This window comes from Quercus suber, unplaced genomic scaffold, assembly GCF_002906115.3.
Source record: "Quercus suber isolate HL8 unplaced genomic scaffold, Cork oak 2.0 scaffold_401, whole genome shotgun sequence".
In the NCBI taxonomy this organism is placed as follows: Eukaryota; Viridiplantae; Streptophyta; class Magnoliopsida; order Fagales; family Fagaceae; genus Quercus; species Quercus suber.
Genome location: NW_027069852.1, coordinates 375,110 through 395,449, shown reverse-complemented (window position 1 = coordinate 395,449; position 20,340 = coordinate 375,110). Strand labels below are relative to the sequence as shown.

The window sequence follows — 20,340 nt, the reverse complement described above, 5'->3', positions numbered from 1 at the left end:
ACATGTTCGTGGAGCTCACAGTCTTACATCTTCCTTACTATTGGTATGCCCTTGAACCACTGAGCCTCCTCGGACAAGGCCCAAGGCCCAATATATATTTGGGCCCCTTGTCCCTACAACATATAATATAATAAATACTTTAATAGATCCTTATACTCACGAGTATATTATTATGTTTATGCTTGGCTTCCTCAATAGTTGAGCATAAACTTAGGCTTGAGTTCAACTTATTTATCAAGTAAATGAAAAAAAAAAAAAAACTTTTATAGATCCGAGTTCGAGCTGCTCCTAATCTTCTTGTAAATTAAAAAAAAATTTGGTGAAATTTAAAAAATATATATATAAAAAAATTCACCTCGCTTAAGAAGCTTATTGATGTCATTGACCTTTAGTTCAAATGACATTTTTTTAGTATTTTTAATGAAGAGCTTTAAAGTTAGAATTTGTTTTCTTCAATTTTTAAAAAAATGAAATTTATTGATGATGAAAGGTATTTGGTATATACTATATATACGGTATACTTCTCACAGCATATACCATATGGTATGGGTCTTACCTTAAAGAGGATATGAATCTCACAGCATGCATATGGGTCTGAGTCTCACTTTAAAGGAAGTCCACCCCACATGCAGAGTTATTGGTGGATTTTAATGTCAAATGTGTTGAACTTATTATACATTTGTACCTTAATACAAAGGTTGGCTTAAATTTCGTCTAGCCTATAATGTTGATTGTTGAACATTCATTCATTCATGTGCCTTAAAAGTTAAAACTAGGTCACACTAGAGCCGTGCAGCCCATAAAGTTATATGTTCTGGGTTATGAAATTTATCTACTTGTTTATGGTAAACAACCTAGTTGCTAGCAAGTAATTTATCTTCTATACATTTGTACCTTAATACAAAGGTTGGCTTAAATTTCGTCTAGCCTATAATGTTGATTGTTGAACATTCATTCATTCATGTGCCTTAAAACTAGGTCACACTAGAGCCGTGCAGCCCATAAAGTTATATGTTCTGGGTTATGAACCTTATCTACTTGTTTATGGTAAACAACCTAGTTGCTAGCAAGTAATTTATCTTCTATTTATTTTTTAAATTCAACCCAATAACTTTGTCTTTTTAAAACTTATTCTATAAGGTTCCAATGTATTTTTTTAACTATTCTTTTGGGTATATGTAGTTTCCTGTCCCACACACACCAGGTTATTAAATGGTGGAATCTCCTGAGGGTGGCATCAAGATTCAGGAACTCATGGATATCATGAGACTTTAAGAATCACTTAGCCAACTTTTTGGGGTTTTGTTATCTAGAGAATTTTGTAACATCTTTTTCTTAGGGTGCGTTTGTTTAGAGGTGAAATAGGGTGGATGGAAAACCTTGAAGAGAAAATGGAAAAGAAATTTTTTTTGAAGTGTGTTTAGTTAGGTGAGGATAAGGGAAAATAAATAGTGGGGCCTAGGTGTTTTTTCCCTAGGCCCGTCAACAAATTCTCTCTAAAATGAGAAGAAAACTGAGGAGAAAAGCTCATGAAATAAACTTTCAAAAATACCACTCATGTTGGACTTCACCTCCAATGTGTCGGCTTTTTTTTTCTTTGATTTTTTCTTTCTTTGTTTACTAACGTGCTTGGCTTCTTTTTTTATTTTATTTATTTTTTCTTTACCTGTTTACTAACGTGGTTTGGCTTCTTTTTTTCTTTCTTCGATTTTTTTCTTTCTCTGTTTACTAACGTGATTGGCTTTCCTATCAAAAAAAAAAAAAAAAGGTGCTTGGCTTCTTCTTTTTTTTTTTCTTCTCTTTCTTTGATTTTGTCTGGACGTGTTAGTCTTTCTCTGTTTACTAACGTGATTGGCTTTCCTATCAAAAAAAAAAAAAAAAGGTGCTTGGCTTCTTCTTTTTTTTTTTCTTCTCTTTCTTTGATTTTGTCTGGACGTGTTAGCTTTCTTCATCTTCATTTTTTTTTAGGGTACTCATATGTTTATATTCTTATTAACTTTGGTTGGTTTTTGTTTTTGTTCCCTTTTTTTTTTTTAGAAAACAGTTTTGGGTTAATTTTTTATGCTATTTTTTTTTTTATAACTTTAATGAAGTGTCTATCTATACACAAAATTTTTAAAGTATAATGTGTTACATTTTGTTTTATTTAATAGGGATATAATGGTAAATTTATACAAATTTTATTTTCAACTAAACAAAAAAGTTTTATATCTTTCCACATTTCCACCCTTTCAACCAAACATAAATGAGGAAAACTAAAATCCTTTTTATCCTCTTACTTTTCTATCCTCGCTCCATTTCTGTCCTTCCATTTTTCCATTTTCTCAACTAAACAAACCTTAAGGTCAAGGGTTATCTTTTGAAGAATGGAAAACTGGTTTGAGTTATTGTGTTTTTTGTCAAAGCCCATATGAATGCCGATTTGTCGCAAACTATACATTTCTAGATAAGATCTGGACGACAAGACCCAAATGGAAAGAAAAGATGGCTTCAAACTTCAAAGTCAAACATCGAAACCAATTATTTTTGACAAATGAAAATATCGGCGCGTTTTATATATATCTTCTCAATTTACACATGGTAAATAAAAGTATTATCCAAATCTTAAGTCTTTTACAAAAAAGTAACACGTGATAAAAGTTTAATATTATTATTAAATGTTAAAAAAGACAAAAAGACGTGTTGTAAATGGTTTTACTAATACTAGTAATATTATCGAATAGGACTAGGACTTTAAGATCGAGATAAGGCTAGACCGGCCTTACCATATATACCACAGCTATTACTTAAGCTAAAAGATGATAAAAGGGAAAGTAAATTTTTATTTTTCCTCCTTAAACTATGAGATCAGTTGGTCATAAACCTCACAATTTATTCATTTATCACAATTTTAATTTTCATGTGTTTTTTTTAGATATACATGTAAAATTTAAATTTAAATATTACAAAAAGATAACAATCTTCTGTTCTACTAATATTGAGAGGATATTGCAACTAATCACATAATTGTTTAGTTTGAAAATTTAAAGGAAACATTCCCAAATGTTACCTATTATATATTAATCTTTTGACCTAACCTTACCTATTATATATTGCAAACCTCAGATATTTAAATCTGGCCTGATTATAAATTTAAACTACTAATACATCTCCATATTTAATGTTTTTTTACATATAAGAATAGATTTTTTATAAAATAACCAAAAACCAATTTGTGACTTGGCATGATAAAGAAAATAATTACCATAAAGCGGATGCCATAAGTTAATATCCTATCTATAAAAAAAAAATGTCTCTCTTAATATATCACTTTGGTCAATTTGGTGTAAGAACATACTTAAATTTGGTGAGGTAGTACTTCAGATAATATTCAATTTTGGGTTAACTTGACTTTTTACTTTGATCCAACTCTTGTTGTAAGAACATACTTAAATTTGGTGAGGTAGTACTTCAGATATTCAATTTTGGGTTAACTTGACTTTTTTCTTTGATCCAACTCTTGATACGACAATTTACTTAAAAAAAGAAAAAAACACTCGAGTTTGGATATTTCAAATTTAGTTATAAATGAGTTTGGGATAAAATTTATAAAAAAATTAATAGGATTTGGGAAGGTGAGGGTTTCATAATGTAAAGTTGTCAAAATTTTTTTTTTTGAGAAGAAAGATAGTGCATGTCATTAAAGTAGGCCGATAAAATTTAAAATCAGCCTTTAGTACAGAGATAACATCTTGTAGTACATCTTCCTTCCAGACCTGATCATGAGAGATAAAAATTGCTTGTCTTGCTAAAGCATGAGCTATAGTGTTATAATATCTACGTACATGAGAACAATGTATTTCTAAAAAGCAAAAAGCAAGGTATTGTATGTCTTTAACTTTGTGGCCGAAGTTGGATAACGAGTAAGAACTATTTTGGAGTGCTGTGATGAGTACCTTCGAAACCCCTTCCAAGATCACCCTATCAAAACCTATCTCCAAAGCCAAAATTAAAGCTCTCCTAAAGTTGTCATCTAGGGTTGAAATATTTTTGCTTTCAGTCCCAAATTTGACACGTTAGCATTTGAAAAACATTAACATAAAAATTATTTGGAATTTATTACGAAACATATTACTCAATTTTTTTTTTTGGGATTGTCGATGCACGTTGTTTTGTACGTATATGATTATGAATAAAATATGCAATATAATATAAGTAATAAAAATAAATTATTAAGGTCAACGCAATCAGTTTCATACACACCAATTTAATATGCTGCATCTCCAATCATGAGTTTTTTTTCCCAGTTTATTAGGAGATGAGACCTTCGCAAGTTAAGCGGCACAAGATGGCAAATTGACAATAATTATATGTTTTTAGGAAAAAGAATACAAACCCTACATGGTTTCTCCTTTAAATATGATATCCTTGTGGTTTTGAATGCCACACTTCATCCCCTTGTTTTATGTGCAAAATAAAACCATTAACATATGTAAAACGTAAATGGTGAGCTGTTCATGAAAATAACAAATATGTATGTTCAGAAAATGTATTTTCTTATTCAATGATAGTAAGTATTTCATAATTAATGGTTTACGCATAAAACATAAAACGAACTTCATGAAATTTCATATTGAACGTTTTTGTTAAAAATATTGATAATTTGATAAATACAATCGAGCGGAAGAACTTAATATCATGACTTTAATCTAGTCAAAATATCAAATATTTCTCTCATTGCTTATTACCAATTTTTTGCCAAATGCAAGGTATCAAGTTAATTTACAGTTCTTTTTTATTTATTTATTTTTATAGGAGTTATATACAGTTCATTAATTTGACCTACTTCAAGGAGAACGACAGTGTACATGCGCAGCATGAACTGGATTTCCAAGAATCCTTCACACTAGTTGCTACCTATATGTGTTGCGTCTCAAGAGAGATGGTAGCAAAAAATACTTGTATTTTAATCAATTAATATTAATAATTTTTTTTTAAAAATTACATCATATATATATATATATTTTTTTTTTCATAAAATAATACTAATTCTTTTTGTTTTTACAACATAGAAGTTTTTTTTTTTTTTTTTTTTTTTGAGAAGAAACAAAGAAGAAAATTTAATCCTTCTATTTTATACACTTATTATTATTAGCATGGATGTCGGATTATCATCACATCTTGAACTTTGAGGCTTCCAAAGAATTTTTAAAATAGGTAATAATAGATTTATATTTTCTTGCCCAGCATAGGAAGAATTTTCTGGGCTAAGAGCTTGAGTTTTCAGGGTGTCATCAATACGTCAATGATGACCCAAGTTTTGTGGGCGCAAATTAACCATTCTATCAATCTATTTTCTAGCCCCATCTGAAAAAAACAACAGAGAAAGACAAGTATGAACCACTGGGGGGCCTCTTAGGCTCAGACCCATTGGTCCACACCGACCCACCTAGCCGTGTTCATTACCATATGCACCAAACACACAAAGGAACCAAATAAAAATCCAACAACATATTTATTTTGTGTCGAGGAGGGACTTCATTCTTATCCCTTGAAAGTCTTTATGCCACCACAAACACACATATCCAATGGCCCCAAGCGAGCCCTTTGCCCCCTTCAATGTCCCAACCGTGTCCTATACGTTTATCTCTCTCTCTCCAACATGTACTCCTACACTTTCATGTGTTCACATTAACGATTAAACATTGGATACTTCAAAAAGAAGAAGAAAAGGAAAAGCAAGAATCAAATTGAAATTTATGTAACTTTTTCTTCTTTGTTAAAGGAATCCAAATATAGCAAAAACAATAAACCATATCATCCAATTCTTCGTCATCATCATTAACAACTACATCAATCTTGGTACTCAAAGAAAAATTTCCCAGAAAGAAAAAAAAAAGGAGAACAAATTTACATGACTGCCAACATGAGATCAAACCCTAAAGCACCAAACATGGTGGTGATGGTGGACTGATTGCTCCTTGTCAATCATGCCTTGGACGGTGCGAAACTCCTCGACATGGCAAGGTATGGTGATGGGTCCCTTCTGGTCAAAGCCAAACTCTTTCTCAGCTTCCTTCAACAACTGCATGAAGAGCGGGTGGTTGATGTAAATCACAGGGATCACAAACCTTTGTTGCTCTTCACCTTGACCCACCATGACTGCCAAACACCCCTTTGGGATGTCTTTCAGCTCTTTCTTGTTGTCATGGTCATGGTGGTGGTGGTGATGGACCTGGTGGTGGTGAAAGNCTTTTTTTTTCTTTTTTCTTTTTTGATAAGAAATACTTTCATTTCATTAAGAAGCAAAAAATAACATAGCATCTTGAGAATCAGTGGATGCGAGAAAAGGTGGACAATCTTCCATCCATGTCACAAAAGAATCAATATTTTTAACAAAAGCTGCCAAAATATGAGCTGACTTATTTCCTTGACGTCCTACATGTGAGGTTTGGAATGTTCGAAACTCACGTAATCTGGAACAAAGTCCTTAGACTACAGTAGAGATAGAAACTGGGGCATCTGTGGGGCTCTCTATAGCATAACAAACAGTAGCAGAATCAATTTCAAAAATCACATCTCTGACTTCTATGTCCCATGCAAAAACAGTAGTTTCATCTAGTGCTTTAGCCTCTGCTTCTAAAGGAGCCAAAGGAAGTGGGAGGCGTTTGCTGAGAGCAGCAATGACCGATCCAAAGTGGTCCTGAATGATCACACCGATTTCAGTCACCCCGAGGTGGGAAAAAACTGCAGCGTCCACGTTGACCTTGTACCATGGGAATGTAGGTGGGACCCAACGGCCATCCATGGCTTCCTTGAGCTGGGTGGGCCGAGTGTGAGCCAACTGGTATTCATGCAGCAATGCTCGAGCTCTCATTGTGATTTCAAGCGGAGATTGGAGAGCTTTCCCCAGGCGAGCATTGTTGCGACTGAGCCATACACTCCATGCCATGATGACGACTAGTTTAAGCAATTTGGTGTCTATGTGTTGCTTGAAAATTAAATGCCAATGGAAGTCCATAAAGTCTCTGTGGTGGAGTCCGTTTATATCAAGCGGTATGTCCGAGAGGAGCCATACTTCTTTAGTGATAGTGCAATCCCAGAACAAGTGCCCAATGGTCTCTGGTGCAAGAGCACAGGCTTCACAGGTGGGGTCGTCAATGACTCCTCTATGGTAGAGGTTGGCTTTGGTAGGTAGGATGTTTTTGCATGCTTTCCATGCAAAGAGTTTGGTCTTGTTTGGCACATGGAGGTCCCAAAGCTTGCGCCAAAACCGGAACTGCTCAAAGTCATGGGATGTTTCTGCCATCCTTGAGGTTCGAGTTATAGAAATCGCCACTTTATAGGCGCTGTTGATAGTGAAGCGCCCCTTTGGTGTGTATGCCCAGATCATGCGGTCTTGTGGTTTGTGGTGACTTAGTGGAATGCTAAGAATTGAGTTGGCATCATCTTTGAGAAAGGTTTGGTGGATAAGGTCAACGTTCCAATCCCCATTCTCTTGGTCAAAGAGAGACTCCGCCCTTGCATTTGCTGGAAGCTGGGCAGGAAGTGTTAGGACCCTAAAAGTGGAAGGCCTTGGTAGCCAACGGTCAGTCCAAATGTCAATGGATTTGCCGTCTCCTACCTGCCAACGATAACCCAAATTTACAACAGGTTGAGCGACTAGGATGCTTCGCCAAGCGTATGATGGTTTTGTACCCAACTCTACATGTAAGAAATCTGTGTTTAGGAAGTAACAGGCTTTAAGTACTCTATGAACCAAGGAATGAGAGTTCATCTGCAGTCGCCATCCTTGTTTGGCTAATAGAGCTAAGTTGAAAGCTTTAAGATCTCTGAATCCCAACCCTCCTTTTTCTTTTGGTGCACACATTTTTTCCTAGCTTAACCATGCCATTTTATTTTTACCCTCCTTTTGGCCCCACCAAAATCTCCGAATCATTCCAGTTAACTCATCACAAAGTGAATCAGGGAGCTTGAAAACGCTCATCGTGTATGTGGGTAGAGCTTGAGCGACTGCTTTGATGAGAACTTCTTTATCGGCTTGCGATAGTAGCTTTTATTCCAGCCAAAAAGTTTGTTGTCAAGCTTTTCTTTTAGAGCCCTGAAGGTGTGCTTTTTTTATCTCCCTACTAAAGATGGAAGGCCCAGATAAGTCTCATGTTGCCAAATAACCTCCGCTCTAAAGCGATTTTTTATCTCTTCTTGTGTTGCTTGTGGGGTGTTTCTGCTAAAGAAAAGAGCAGTCTTCTCCTTATTAAGCTATTGACTTGAGGCATGCTCATATATAGTCAAAAGATGCTCTAGGTGGCTGCATTATTCCGGAGTTGCTTGACAGAAAATTATGCTATCATCCACAAAGAATAAGTGGGAGATATGTGGTCCAAGTGGGCAAGCTGATACACCTCGGAGCTGACCAGTAACTGCAGATTGGTTTAGAAGAGCGGATAGTCCCTCTGCACAGAAAAGAAAAAGAAAGGGGGAGACAGGGTCCCCTTGTCTCAAACCCTTAGACGGGATTATGTGACCTCGGGGTGTCCCATTAATCCTGACAGAGTATGTAACAGAGGTAATACATTGCATCATAAGATTTATCCATTTGTCATTAAAACCCATCTTATACATAATCTTTTCCAAGCAGCCCCATTCAACACGATCAAAAGCTTTACTCATATCTAGTTTTAAGGCCATCTCCCCAACTTTACCACTCCTTTTTTGATTAAGATGATGCATAGTTTTAAAAGCAACAATAATATTGTCAGTGATGAGGCGGTTAGACATGAAAGCACTCTGGTTTTCACTTACAATATGTGGCAGAAAACCCTTCAGTCTATTTGCAATGCATTTGGACGTGAGTCTATAAATAACATTACATAGACTTATCGGTCTGTATTGAGTCACCTTCGTGGGGTTTTTGGTTTTTGGAATGAGGACAATATGTATTTCATTGAATTTTGGAGTGATAATACCCAAGTTCAGAAAATCAAGAACAATTTTTGTGACACAGTCACCTATAAGAGACTAGCAATGTTGATAAAAGAGAGGGGGCATATCATTGGGACCCAGGGACTTTTTTGGGTGCATATGTTTGAGCGCCTTATGAACTTCTTCAGCTGTAAAAGGCCGAGTAAGGAAGCTATTCATCTCTTCTGTTACCACAGGTTGGACCGCGTCAACAAGGAGTGATGAATCTATAGGTCCATTGGAACGAAAGATAGCCTCGAAGTAGTCCAGAATGATGGTCTCAGTAGTTTGAGCATCTTCCTGCCATTGCCCCGCCTCATCACAGATGCCACGAATGAAGTTTCTAGCCTTCCAGTTAGATGCTTTTTGGTGGAAAAAGGAGGTGTTTCGATCTCCATCAGTGAGCCACAAATTTCTCGAGCGTTGGTGCCACATAGTATTTTCAGCGTCTAGCCATTGGTTTAAAGCTCTTCGTACCTCCTGGATTTCAAACTCATTACGGATAAGGTGTTGCTCCAATGTTTGAAGCTTCTGGTTTAGTCTCCCAATTTGTTTTCCAACATGGTCAAATTCAGTTTTATTCCATACTGAAAGACGATCACGACAACTAGAATAACAGTTGATGATTGCAACACCATCCGGTTTATAAAGACCTTTATGCCATGCATCTTGGACAATTTCAGCACACCGGGGATCTTGAAGCCACATGACTTCAAAACGGAAGAGAGGTTTGGGGCGGGGTTGTCGAGCCCTAGGCTGATTTAGACGTATGGCAAGCATGGAGTGATCCGAAGAGGGCATCAAAACATGGTGGACAACAGCCTTGGGGAATAGCAATTTCCATGTTGGAGTGGCAAGAGCTCGGTCTAGCTGTATGTGAATGAGGCCTTCAATAGGGTGGTTGCGAGACCAAGTGAAAGAAGAGCAAAAAAATCCAAGGTCTATGAAATTATAGCTATGGATGGCAGTGCGGAAGCGATCCATTTGGCGAGTTGGTCGTAAGCATTCGCCTGCTTTCTCAGACTGACTAGTAATCTCATTAAAATCACCAACGCACAACCAAGGAAGATGATTAAATTGTTCGAGAGACTTAAGGAGAGTCCAAGTTTCCTCACGCTTGCTAGTTTCGAGATGCCCATAAAAACCTGTCAATCTTCAACATATTCCTGTTGTTTCACAAAACACATGAGCATTAATAAACCAATGCGAGAAATTTTATACGTGTACCTTTGTATCCGGTTTCCACAGAAGAGCTAAGCCGCCACTTTGACCATCACTAGAAACCACGAGGCCTTGATTGTAGTCCTAGTTTTGTTTCTTGGCGTTCAACTGATCCGTGGAAAGTTTTGTCTCCATTAAGAAGACATAGGTGGGAACTTCTTTTTTCCATGCTCTCTTAAGAGCATTAACTGTTCGGGGGTTCCTAAGCCCCTGACAATTCCAACTTAGTACACTCATTAGTCCTGACGGTGCTGCCAAGCAGCCACCGCCGATCCTAAATTTTTCGCCATGATTTTTCCCAAGGTACATGTATCTTCATCAAGTTTCTGTTTCTTGTCAATGGATGTTGCATGGGAATGAGATTGACTCTCAGGCTTTCGTTTGGGTCCAATAAGGGGTGAGTGGAGTTGTAAGTCCAATGTTTGCTTTGGAGGCCCAACTCTTTTCCAAGTTCCTTGAGATGGGTCAATAGTTTTTTTAGGCCTATGAAGAGGCCCATGGAGAGGCACGTGGTTAGAATCCTGCACGTGCATGATTGGGTTATCACCAAGATGGTTGTCACTTACATAAGGTGTTGGTGGGACATGGTGTGTCTGGTCGGCGGAGATAATCACGGGATGGTCCAGTGATGGAGTTTCCTTTTGAGGAGTGGTTGACTGTGATGGGAAAGGATAGGTATTTAAAGCCTTATCAATGTTCGAGAAATGCCCATCGAAGAGATTCTTGTCAGCCAAAATTTCCTTATTGGTTGAGACACTATGTGTAACTCTTTCCGAGAAAGTGGGTGGGTCCATATCTGGATGGGACAGCATGTGTTTCAGGTTTTCTGTACTGGTGTGAGTTGGGGGTTGTATCGGGGTGTTGTGGGTTATCAGGTTGGTGGGGTTTGTCACCGGAGTGTTTGCAGAAGTGGGTGTTGATGATGGGCGAGGGGGTCGTGGTGGGCCGCTAGGTGGTTTGTGTTTCAGAGTGTTGTTGTCGGTGACCACTTGGGACTGTTGAAGATTGATGGTGGGTGCACGTAACCATGCGTCGTATTGCTGGTCTTCAGTTCTCACAGTCGCATTATCATCGGTCCAGAGTGGACAGTCTTTTTCGTCATGGTTAAGGAGGCTGCACCAGTAGTAGAAGATCGAAAGCTTCTCATATTGGAAAGCCACCCACTGAGGTACCGCTTCGCCAATATTCACCATGCATCCCCTGCACAAAGGTTGGTTAATATCCAATTGGATTTGCACCCGAAGAAAACGACCGCGACATTCTCCAGTGGTGGAAGCGTCAACCTGTTCGACGGTGCCCAGAGTCTTACTGATAGCTTCGGCTGTGGCTGTGTTCATTCTGTAAAGGGGAATGTTATGCATTTGGATCCAAAACGACGCTCTATCAAATGTAGCGTCCTCCACTGATTCTTCACCCAATGGTTTATACAAGCCAATCAAATACTTGTCAAAAGTCCACGGCCCCTGCATCAACAACTTCTGTGGAGTGGACTCATCTTCAAAGATTATTAATACTGTAATTGATCCCAAGTCTCGCACTTCAAAGGTTTGAATCGAATGCCACATACTCCGTAAGGTTCTTGAGAGAGCCTCCAAGTTAACCTTTCTTTAGTGAAGAGTTTTGCGACGAGGATGCGGCTGTTACATTTAACTACTGGTGGGAGGTCAATAGTTTGGTTTTCTTTGGCTTTGAGAGACAGCCGTGCCTATTGTTTTGCAAGGTCATCCATTTCTGAGGAGAGGGCAGACGAGGAAAAGGTATAGCGAGAAGATCTGAGAAGAAAGAAAAGTCACCGAGCTTCCACCGAGGGAAAAAAAGCTCTATTCAGAGAATAGAGAAATTTTTCATCAACCTAGGGTTCTCGAGAGAGCCCTACGTGAGAAAAGCTGGTTTCTTTGTTACTCTATACTTTTTATTCCATACTCCTCGTATTCTATATACTGTATACTATGTTTCTCTCTTCTCCCCCCCCCCCCCAAAAAAATAATGTCAATTTTGACAATTGGACTATATTTTCTTTTTATATTTTACAAGTTTGTAAAATTTTCTATTAATAGTTATGTCAGAGAATAGAGAAATTTTTCATCAACCTAGGGTTCTCGAGAGAGCCCTACGTGAGAAAAGCTGGTTTCTTTGTTACTCTATACTTTTTATTCCATACTCCTTGTATTCTATATACTGTATACTATGTTTCTCTCTTCTCCCCCCCCCCCCCCCTCCCCCAAAAAAAATAATGTCAATTTTGACAATTGGACTATATTTTCTTTTTATATTTTACAAGTTTGTAAAATTTTCTATTAATAGTTATGTCATCAATTAAAATGTTAAATTTAAAAATTTTCTCAATTTTAAATTGTGAGTATACGTAGTTATGTTAATTTTTTTAATGGGAGTTGTAGTCATTTTGACTATAACCAACAATGGGAATATGTTATGTGTGTCTATCATATGCAATGAACATTGTTTACTTAAATAAAGTATTGAACACATGTTATCTTCCTCTTGTTAGTTATATAGCCTTAAACTACAATTAAATTTGAAAGTTTTAAGTTACAACTTGTAAACCAAACATTGTTCATTAAATATTTAACAATGCAAATAAAAAAAAATTATGGTTTGCATGGATTGGTCGGTTGTAACTTGTAAGATATCATATTCCCAACCTTCTGACCTAAATAATAAATTGATAATAGTAATAGAGAACATAATGCCAGCCATAACGTTGATTTAAATTAATGTGAAATATTCGTGAATGGTTACTTTAAAAATGTGTGATCAATAATTCGAGACAATTGGCAATATAAATATTAATTGCGGCTACCTGTGGCTGTATTAAAAGTTTGTAAATTTAGCAGATTAGCCGTTAGGTTTCCTTTTTTTGGTTTTCAAAATGTAAAAAATACTAGTAATGTTACATGCACAAGCTATTTTACAATTTAAAAAAAAAAAATTATTTTACAAATTATTTTACGAATAGTTGATGTGTTAGATGGTTATTGGTAAGAAAAATTGTGATAATATATTAGTGATGGATCCAATTGAAAACTAGTAAAATATTTTAACATCAACATTTTATAAAAATGTTATAAAATAGTTTGTGTAGGTAGAATTATTCGAAAAGTTACTCGGTCTGGATGGACCTTTTTTCTTTAATAATTCCTCTCCAACTTTTGCAATGGTGTGTGTCTAGCTATTGCCTCCAAGATTTGTTTGAGTTTAAAATAATTAAAAAGAAAAAGAAAAGAAAAGAAAGTATAAACAAAAGAATGCCGATGTCATGTGCTCGTCTTAAGTCTTTTTTTATTTAACCCGTTGAACTGAGATGGTTTGGACAAAATTGGGAAATGCTCCGTTTGGGTAAAAATAGCAGCATAATGCCCTTTTCTCCAAACTATATAGGGAAATGCCCCTTTTTTGTAACTCGATTTTCTCAAAATCGAGTTAAGCCCTATAGCGGCGTTTTTTAGGAGCCTATAGTGACGTTTTTATGACTTATAGTGGCGTTTTTTAACTCGATTTATAAGAAATCGAGTTATAGGTAAAAAAAATTAAAAAAATTGCCTATAACTCGATTTTATGGAAATCGAGTTACAAAACGTTACTATAGATCTTGAAAATGTCACTATAGGTCTTTAAAAACGCCGCTATAGGGCTCTAGAAATTTTTTTTTTTATAACTCGATTTTGAGAAAATCGAGTTACAAAAGAGGGGCATTTCCCTATATAGTTTGGAGAAAAGGGCATTATGCTGCTATTTTTACCCAAATGGGGCATTTCCCAATTTTGTCCGAGATGGTTTTGTAATTATGTTTGGTTCTTGGTATTAAAATTTTTTAGAATATTATCTCTGTTTCTTAATTATGAGTAATTATTGTTATTTTATTTTATTTTTTTTATTTTGGTTTTTGTGGGGGTTCCTTCCCAAGTTGGATATGGTTGGTATGGCAAATGTCGTGTTCAGAGAATATATTTAAAAAAAAGAAGGTAAGTGGAACATTTTTCTTAGCGTTAAAGTTGCTATTCAATAGTCAACAGCCTTAATTCATAAATTAGATCTCTCACCTTCAATTATAGAATTAAAAAAAGAAAAAAAAAAGTGGGTTTTCACTTTTCAACGTTACTTGAAAGTCTTTAGGCAATATCTTTGTGTTTATTAATTTTGTTAAATATAAATTTCTTGTAAGGATAATTGTTGAATTTCATTTACAATATGTTAATAGGTGAAAGTGTGAAACGATTTAATATTCTTATCCAAAGTCCAAACTCCGGAGTCCCTAACAAGAAGAATACAGTATTATCCATTTCAACTTAATTTCCTCTCCTTTCTCTCTAATCTTTTCATTCCATCAGTGTTAGATAAAACATCAATATCCAAAATTAATAAATATATACCATTGAAAACAAAGTTTGAACGTAATCAATATTTGCTTTTGCTCAAATTTAAAATAATAAAAAACGCAATCAATATTTTCTAAGGAAATTATCTGAAATTCAGATTCTTTTTTTTTTTTTTGTTGAGAAGAATCAGAAATTCAGATTCAAATGCCAGTTTGATGACATATTCAAACCCCACTATTTTTTTATATTCTTTATCATTTCCTTGATTTAAGCTATTTCTCCATTCCCCCCAGCCCCCAAAATAAAAGAGAAAAGATTTAAGCAATTTCAATTTTAAAATATTGCTTATCCATTTAACTATAAAATCTGTAATTGAATTTAAGCCATGAGAAAGTTGCACATTTTCCGTAGCAGGGTGCCATCTATTTTGATTTTGAACAGTTTATCCAAATTGGAGATGTACAATGATAGAGACAAAATAAATTTATATATATATATATATATTAGAAGGAAATATTTATAATTTGGTGAAATAGAATAGTAACTAGTGTAACACTTTATAACTTTTTTTTTTTTAATGAACTACTTATAACTTTTATATAAGTACACCATTAAAATCATTTTTATTAATATATCAATCATACTCCTATACTCCAATAATGATTAAAAAAATTGTAAAATTTTTCAAGAGTCCTGTTAAGGAGGGTACAAGAATTATTATTATTATTCTTTGTTAGGGTGTCCAATGGTTATTGATACGGAGATAACTCAGAATTTTAGGTGGTCCCTTATCATCATCAAATAGTATTCTTTAATACCTTTTAGGGAATGGTGTTGTCTCATCGATTGTACTGCTTAGCATGATCCCATGAGCCCGGTGGGGAAAGGGGACTTTCAAATTTGAGCGGTTGATTAATCCATTAATAAATCTAGAGACATGCCATATTGCACATCTAAATTTACAATTTATTAACTTTTGTGATTGCGAGCCGTTAGTATTTTTTGTCCATGGTAAACTTGTGCAATCCATCGCTTTTCCCAATTACTTGCAATCGCATGAGTCAACAAATTATAAAAATGAGTATAAATGAATTAGATGCCGACTCTACGATTATATAGATGGATGCCAATTGCTTTGCCAAATGTGAGTTTGTGACATTGTCTAGAAAAATAGGGGACATTGTGGGTCAATAACGTATTAAACAAGAGAGAAAGTGAGAAGAGAATTTGCACGGTGTAAAGGAATAAAGGTAGGCACGAATCAAGCAATATAGTCCAAGAAGTGTGGATGGGGAAAGTCCTAAGTGGTTTTGCTTTGAAACAAAGTAATGCTAAAGTGTCAAGCAATGTGGGGGCTTTCCTAACCTTTATTTTATTTCTTTAATCCAAAGGGAATTGTCCATTCCTTTGTTTGTCTCCATACTATACTACTATACCACTGTATGTTTATACTATAGCGTATTTCACAATCAATTCCTGTTTCCTTGTTCCTCAGAAAAAAAAAAAAAAATTCCTGTTTCCTTGTTGTTATTATTATTATTATTATTATGATTGAGTTCAATCATTAGAAAGTATATTTCAAAATTCACCAAATACTTATAAGTATGACACAATATTCATTTTTATTTTTATTTTTCTTTTTATGAAGAAAGGAGTGACTTCACCTTTCATCACCAAAATATTTTTCTAACATATTTAATATATTTATCTTGATTTAAACCACTCACATAAATTATTTCATTTGCAGTGGCCTTTTGTTTTGTCAACTATTCTTATTAATATTATAATCAGTTTTTATATTTACTAATGATAACAACAATAGCAATAGTATCTAGCCAATAGCATTTAACTTGGCACATTCTAATATTATTATCAGTTCAAATCTCTCATATTTTATTGTAAGTTATAACTATCAAATTATCAAAATAAGAAAGCTCACATTTATTTGTGAGTCACCCTCTCCTAAAAGATACTATTATTTTTGAGTTGTGACTTGTTTTATGCTTTGTTTGGTTGGGGTGAAAAGAGAGAGTATCGAAAATGGGGGAAAGAAAAGGGAGAGAAAATGTGATTTTCATCATATGGTTTGAGTAAAATAGAAGAGGAAAGAAAATGGGGGTAGGTGAAATTTTCCACCTATACCCTCCATTCTTTTCCCTACCATATTGGAAAGAAAAGATGAAGGAAATTAGCATTGAGAGGAAAGTACAAAATTACCCTCAATTTTCTATAATCTATTATAATAATAAGGACATAATTGTAATTTACTCTTTGTCATTCTACTTTTCCAACTTCCCTCCCAACACACATAATGTAAACACAAATATTTTTCATTCTCCTACTTTTCTATCCTCTATCATCCCCCAACCAAATAGAACCTTAAGAACCCGAAAAGGTCAAAAATGCATCCTAGGCTTTTAGAGAATAGCATAACATTGACCACTGATTCCCAAGTCATTTAAAATTAAAATTTCCCCTTTTTTTAACACAATTGTTGATGTAGTTTGTTATAATTAGTTTATTTATAAAAATAGTATTGATGATTTTCATCACATGGTTTGAGTAAAATAGAAAAGGAAAGAAAATGGGGGGTAGATGAAGTTTTCCACGGTTCCACCTATACCCTACATTCTTTTCCCTACCATATTGGAAAGAAAAGATAAACGGAATTAGCATTGAGAAAAAGTACAAAATTACCCTCAGTTTTCTATCATCTATTTATAATAATAAGGACATAATTGTAATTTATTCTTTATCATTCTACTTTTCCAACTTCCTTCCCAACACACATAATGTAAACACAAATATTTTTCATTCTTGTACTTTTCTATCCTCCATCATCCCCCAACCAAATAGAGCCTTAAGAACCCAAAAGGTCAAAAAGGCATCCTAGGCTTTTAGAAAATAGCATAACATTGACCACTCATTCCCAAGTAAGTTAACATTGAAATTTTCCCCCTTTTTTTACACGCTTGTTGATATAGTTTGTTATAATTAGTGTATTTATAAATATGGTATTAATGATGTTCCTCATAAGAATGCTGCTGCTCAAATATCAAATTACAAATTTTTTTTTTTTGAAAGTGCTTAAATCATAACTTACCACTTTAATAAATTGAGGGAAAAAAAAAAGGTTATGGAAAATTTTGTATCCATCTGCTCAATATAACCAGACCTATTAGACCACCCCAAGAAGATACTATTTTGATAATTATATAGAATTTTTGTTTAGTTCTCTCCCTTTCTATATGTCCTCTTCTCAAAAAAGAAAAAAAGAAAAGAAAAAAAAGATAGGCTTTAGGAATAAGGTTTTGGGCCGGGCTGGCAAATCTGGGTGGCTTCAGAGTTTTAATTTACAAACTTGAGCGGGTTCTGTAGCCCCCCACAACTTCCATTAATTCTCTTCAATCCATCTCGGACCTTTATATGGTTTGGCCCAATAACGAAGATTTCAAGCCCATTTTCTTTGTGAGACCAGGATTATTTATTACAGCCAGGCCCAGAAACGGTGGGATAGAAATCATAAACATCAGAGAGGATATGAATGTCATGCAAATAGCTTTTGCACACAATTTTTTAATTTTTTTTTAACTAAGTAGATGAATGCCTTATAAATGTAAATTTTAAACCCACTTCAAAACTCCCCAGGTAACCTGGCAATTATAAGCCAAAATCCAATTCTCTTCTTAACAACATGGGACAAAATCTAAGGGACCCTTAAAAAGAGTTTTCTTTTTCTATTACAATTTAGGACTAGTGAAAGCGTATTCACACAAACAATAATATAAAACAATCACACAAACAATAATATTTAACTTTTAATTTTAGGAACATAATATTTTTCCAAAGACTGTCAAACGAGTCTGACCCAGTGATATTCAGCCCATTTTAAGGGTTTAGTTCCAAGGTTAAATTCCTTTAACTTTTACTTAAAAAAAAATAGCCTTTTTTTTTTTGGTGTGTGTTGGTTGAGAATAAAAAGAAAAGGTTAATTACTTGAGCATTGTTTACACATTTTATTGTATTGACAGCTCCATAAGCATGAAAATTTGAAGATTATATACTATATTGATAATACTCCAAAGGTAAGGGTCCAAAACAAGGTTAATTTCATCGTCATTGTCTTTGCCGCCGATGATACACATATTACTTGGCTGTACATTAAACTACAACTTATCCTCAATCGATCTTTCATCATCATGTACTCGATTAAAAAGAAAAAGAAAAAGAACTAATATCAATTTTAGTATCAATTTTACTATAAAAACTAAAAAGTTAACAAAAAAACGTGGGGAATGAATATAATTAATACTATATCAATAGTTGGGTGAACCGGCCATGACCGTAAGTGACCATTAATTGCACAACCGTACTGACACAATTTTTTGCATTATTAAAAATTTTTATTTCATTGGTAGGTCCGTACCATGAAATGTTGAATATTTTATACCATATTGGTGAAACTCCAAAGGTAAGTGTCCAAAACAAGGTAAAGTTTCATCACCATTAGCATTGTCTTTGTATTTAGATCTATCTTTACAGTAGTGTTTGGTTCGTTGTGATGTGCTCTTAATCCGGTGTAAATTATAATAATGTGATATTAAGATTTTTGGTTTATTTTATTTTTTCTACTATTACTATAATTTAAAATTATAAAATATACCATATCATCTTAATCTCGTCACCTTTTTAGATAATATAATATTGTATTCTTGTATTGAGATTACATTAATATGAGATTACATTATTATAAGATTACAATAATGTAATATTACGGCGTGATGTGCTCTTGATGCAATGCACATTATGATGATGTGATATTAAGATTTTTAGTTTATTTTATTTTTTCTACTATTACTATAATTTAAAATGAAAAAGATATATCACACCATCTTAATCTTACCACATTTCTAAACAATGTAATATTGTATTTTTGTATTGAGATTACATTAATATAATATTACAATAATGTAATATTACAGCGAACCAAGCATCCCTTACTCGTGTAATAGTAACGACAGATGAGTGATAAGTAAGAGATTAATTAGGAAGTGGTGGATCTGTGTTTGGAATATGATTTAATTCCATACTCCATATATATAAGCATTACCAATGATAAAGATAAATACCTGAGACTATAGGATGGCAACAGCTTATTCCTTTTTATTTGATAATTCACTACTCCTAAGCCCACTCATTGCTAAGATATCTTGTAGCTTATTCGAACAAACTAAACTATAGAATCAAACTAATCAAATTACATCTTCATCTCTATCTCCTTATCACTGCGGTTATGCAACTTTAAATATGGCTGTCCGAAATTAGGGCATGGGATTTGCAAATTGCAGCACGTGCTTGTTGCTACGAATAGGTAACACTTTGCAATACATATTTTACTTGGCTATACATACAACTACTATAAATATCCTCAGTCATTTCCTAACGATGTGTTAGATAAATAAAAAGAAAATTGAAAATTCTAGAGAGGTAAAAATTCTTTTAAAAAAATCATCTAATGCTTTTTGTTCTTTGTATTTTGGATGGGATATTTTTCAGTGCCTCCCAAAAAAATAAAAATAAATAAACAACAACAACATATACTCGTACACATAGTATTCACAATTTACATGCGTTGGTACACACAAAACACAAAAAAGTGGTGTTTATTTTTAAAACATAAAAAGTGGATATATATAGAAGATTTGAAATAAGTTATGTGAAAGAATCGTTTCCTATAAAAACAAACATGATAATTTTGCGTTTGTTGCGGGATTAAGAATTTTAAGTTAGTTATAAGATATAACTCTATTAAGTAGCAGAACAGAAACACAAAAAAGAAGGA

At 34.3% G+C, this 20,340-nt stretch overlaps 1 protein-coding gene across 1 annotated transcript; it reads right to left on the bottom strand.

Moving 5' to 3' along the window:
- Positions 1–5,729: 5,729 nt before the first annotated feature.
- LOC111993973 (putative ribonuclease H protein At1g65750) lies at positions 5,730–7,849 on the bottom strand. Its single transcript, XM_024025817.2, has 2 exons — positions 6,479–7,849; positions 5,730–6,241 (listed from the first exon to the last, which is right to left on the bottom strand). The coding sequence occupies exons 1-2, from the start codon at positions 7,847–7,849 to the stop codon at positions 5,912–5,914; spliced, it is 1,701 nt and encodes a 566-aa protein (XP_023881585.2). The 3' UTR covers positions 5,730–5,911.
- Between the last annotated feature and the right edge of the window lie 12,491 nt (positions 7,850–20,340).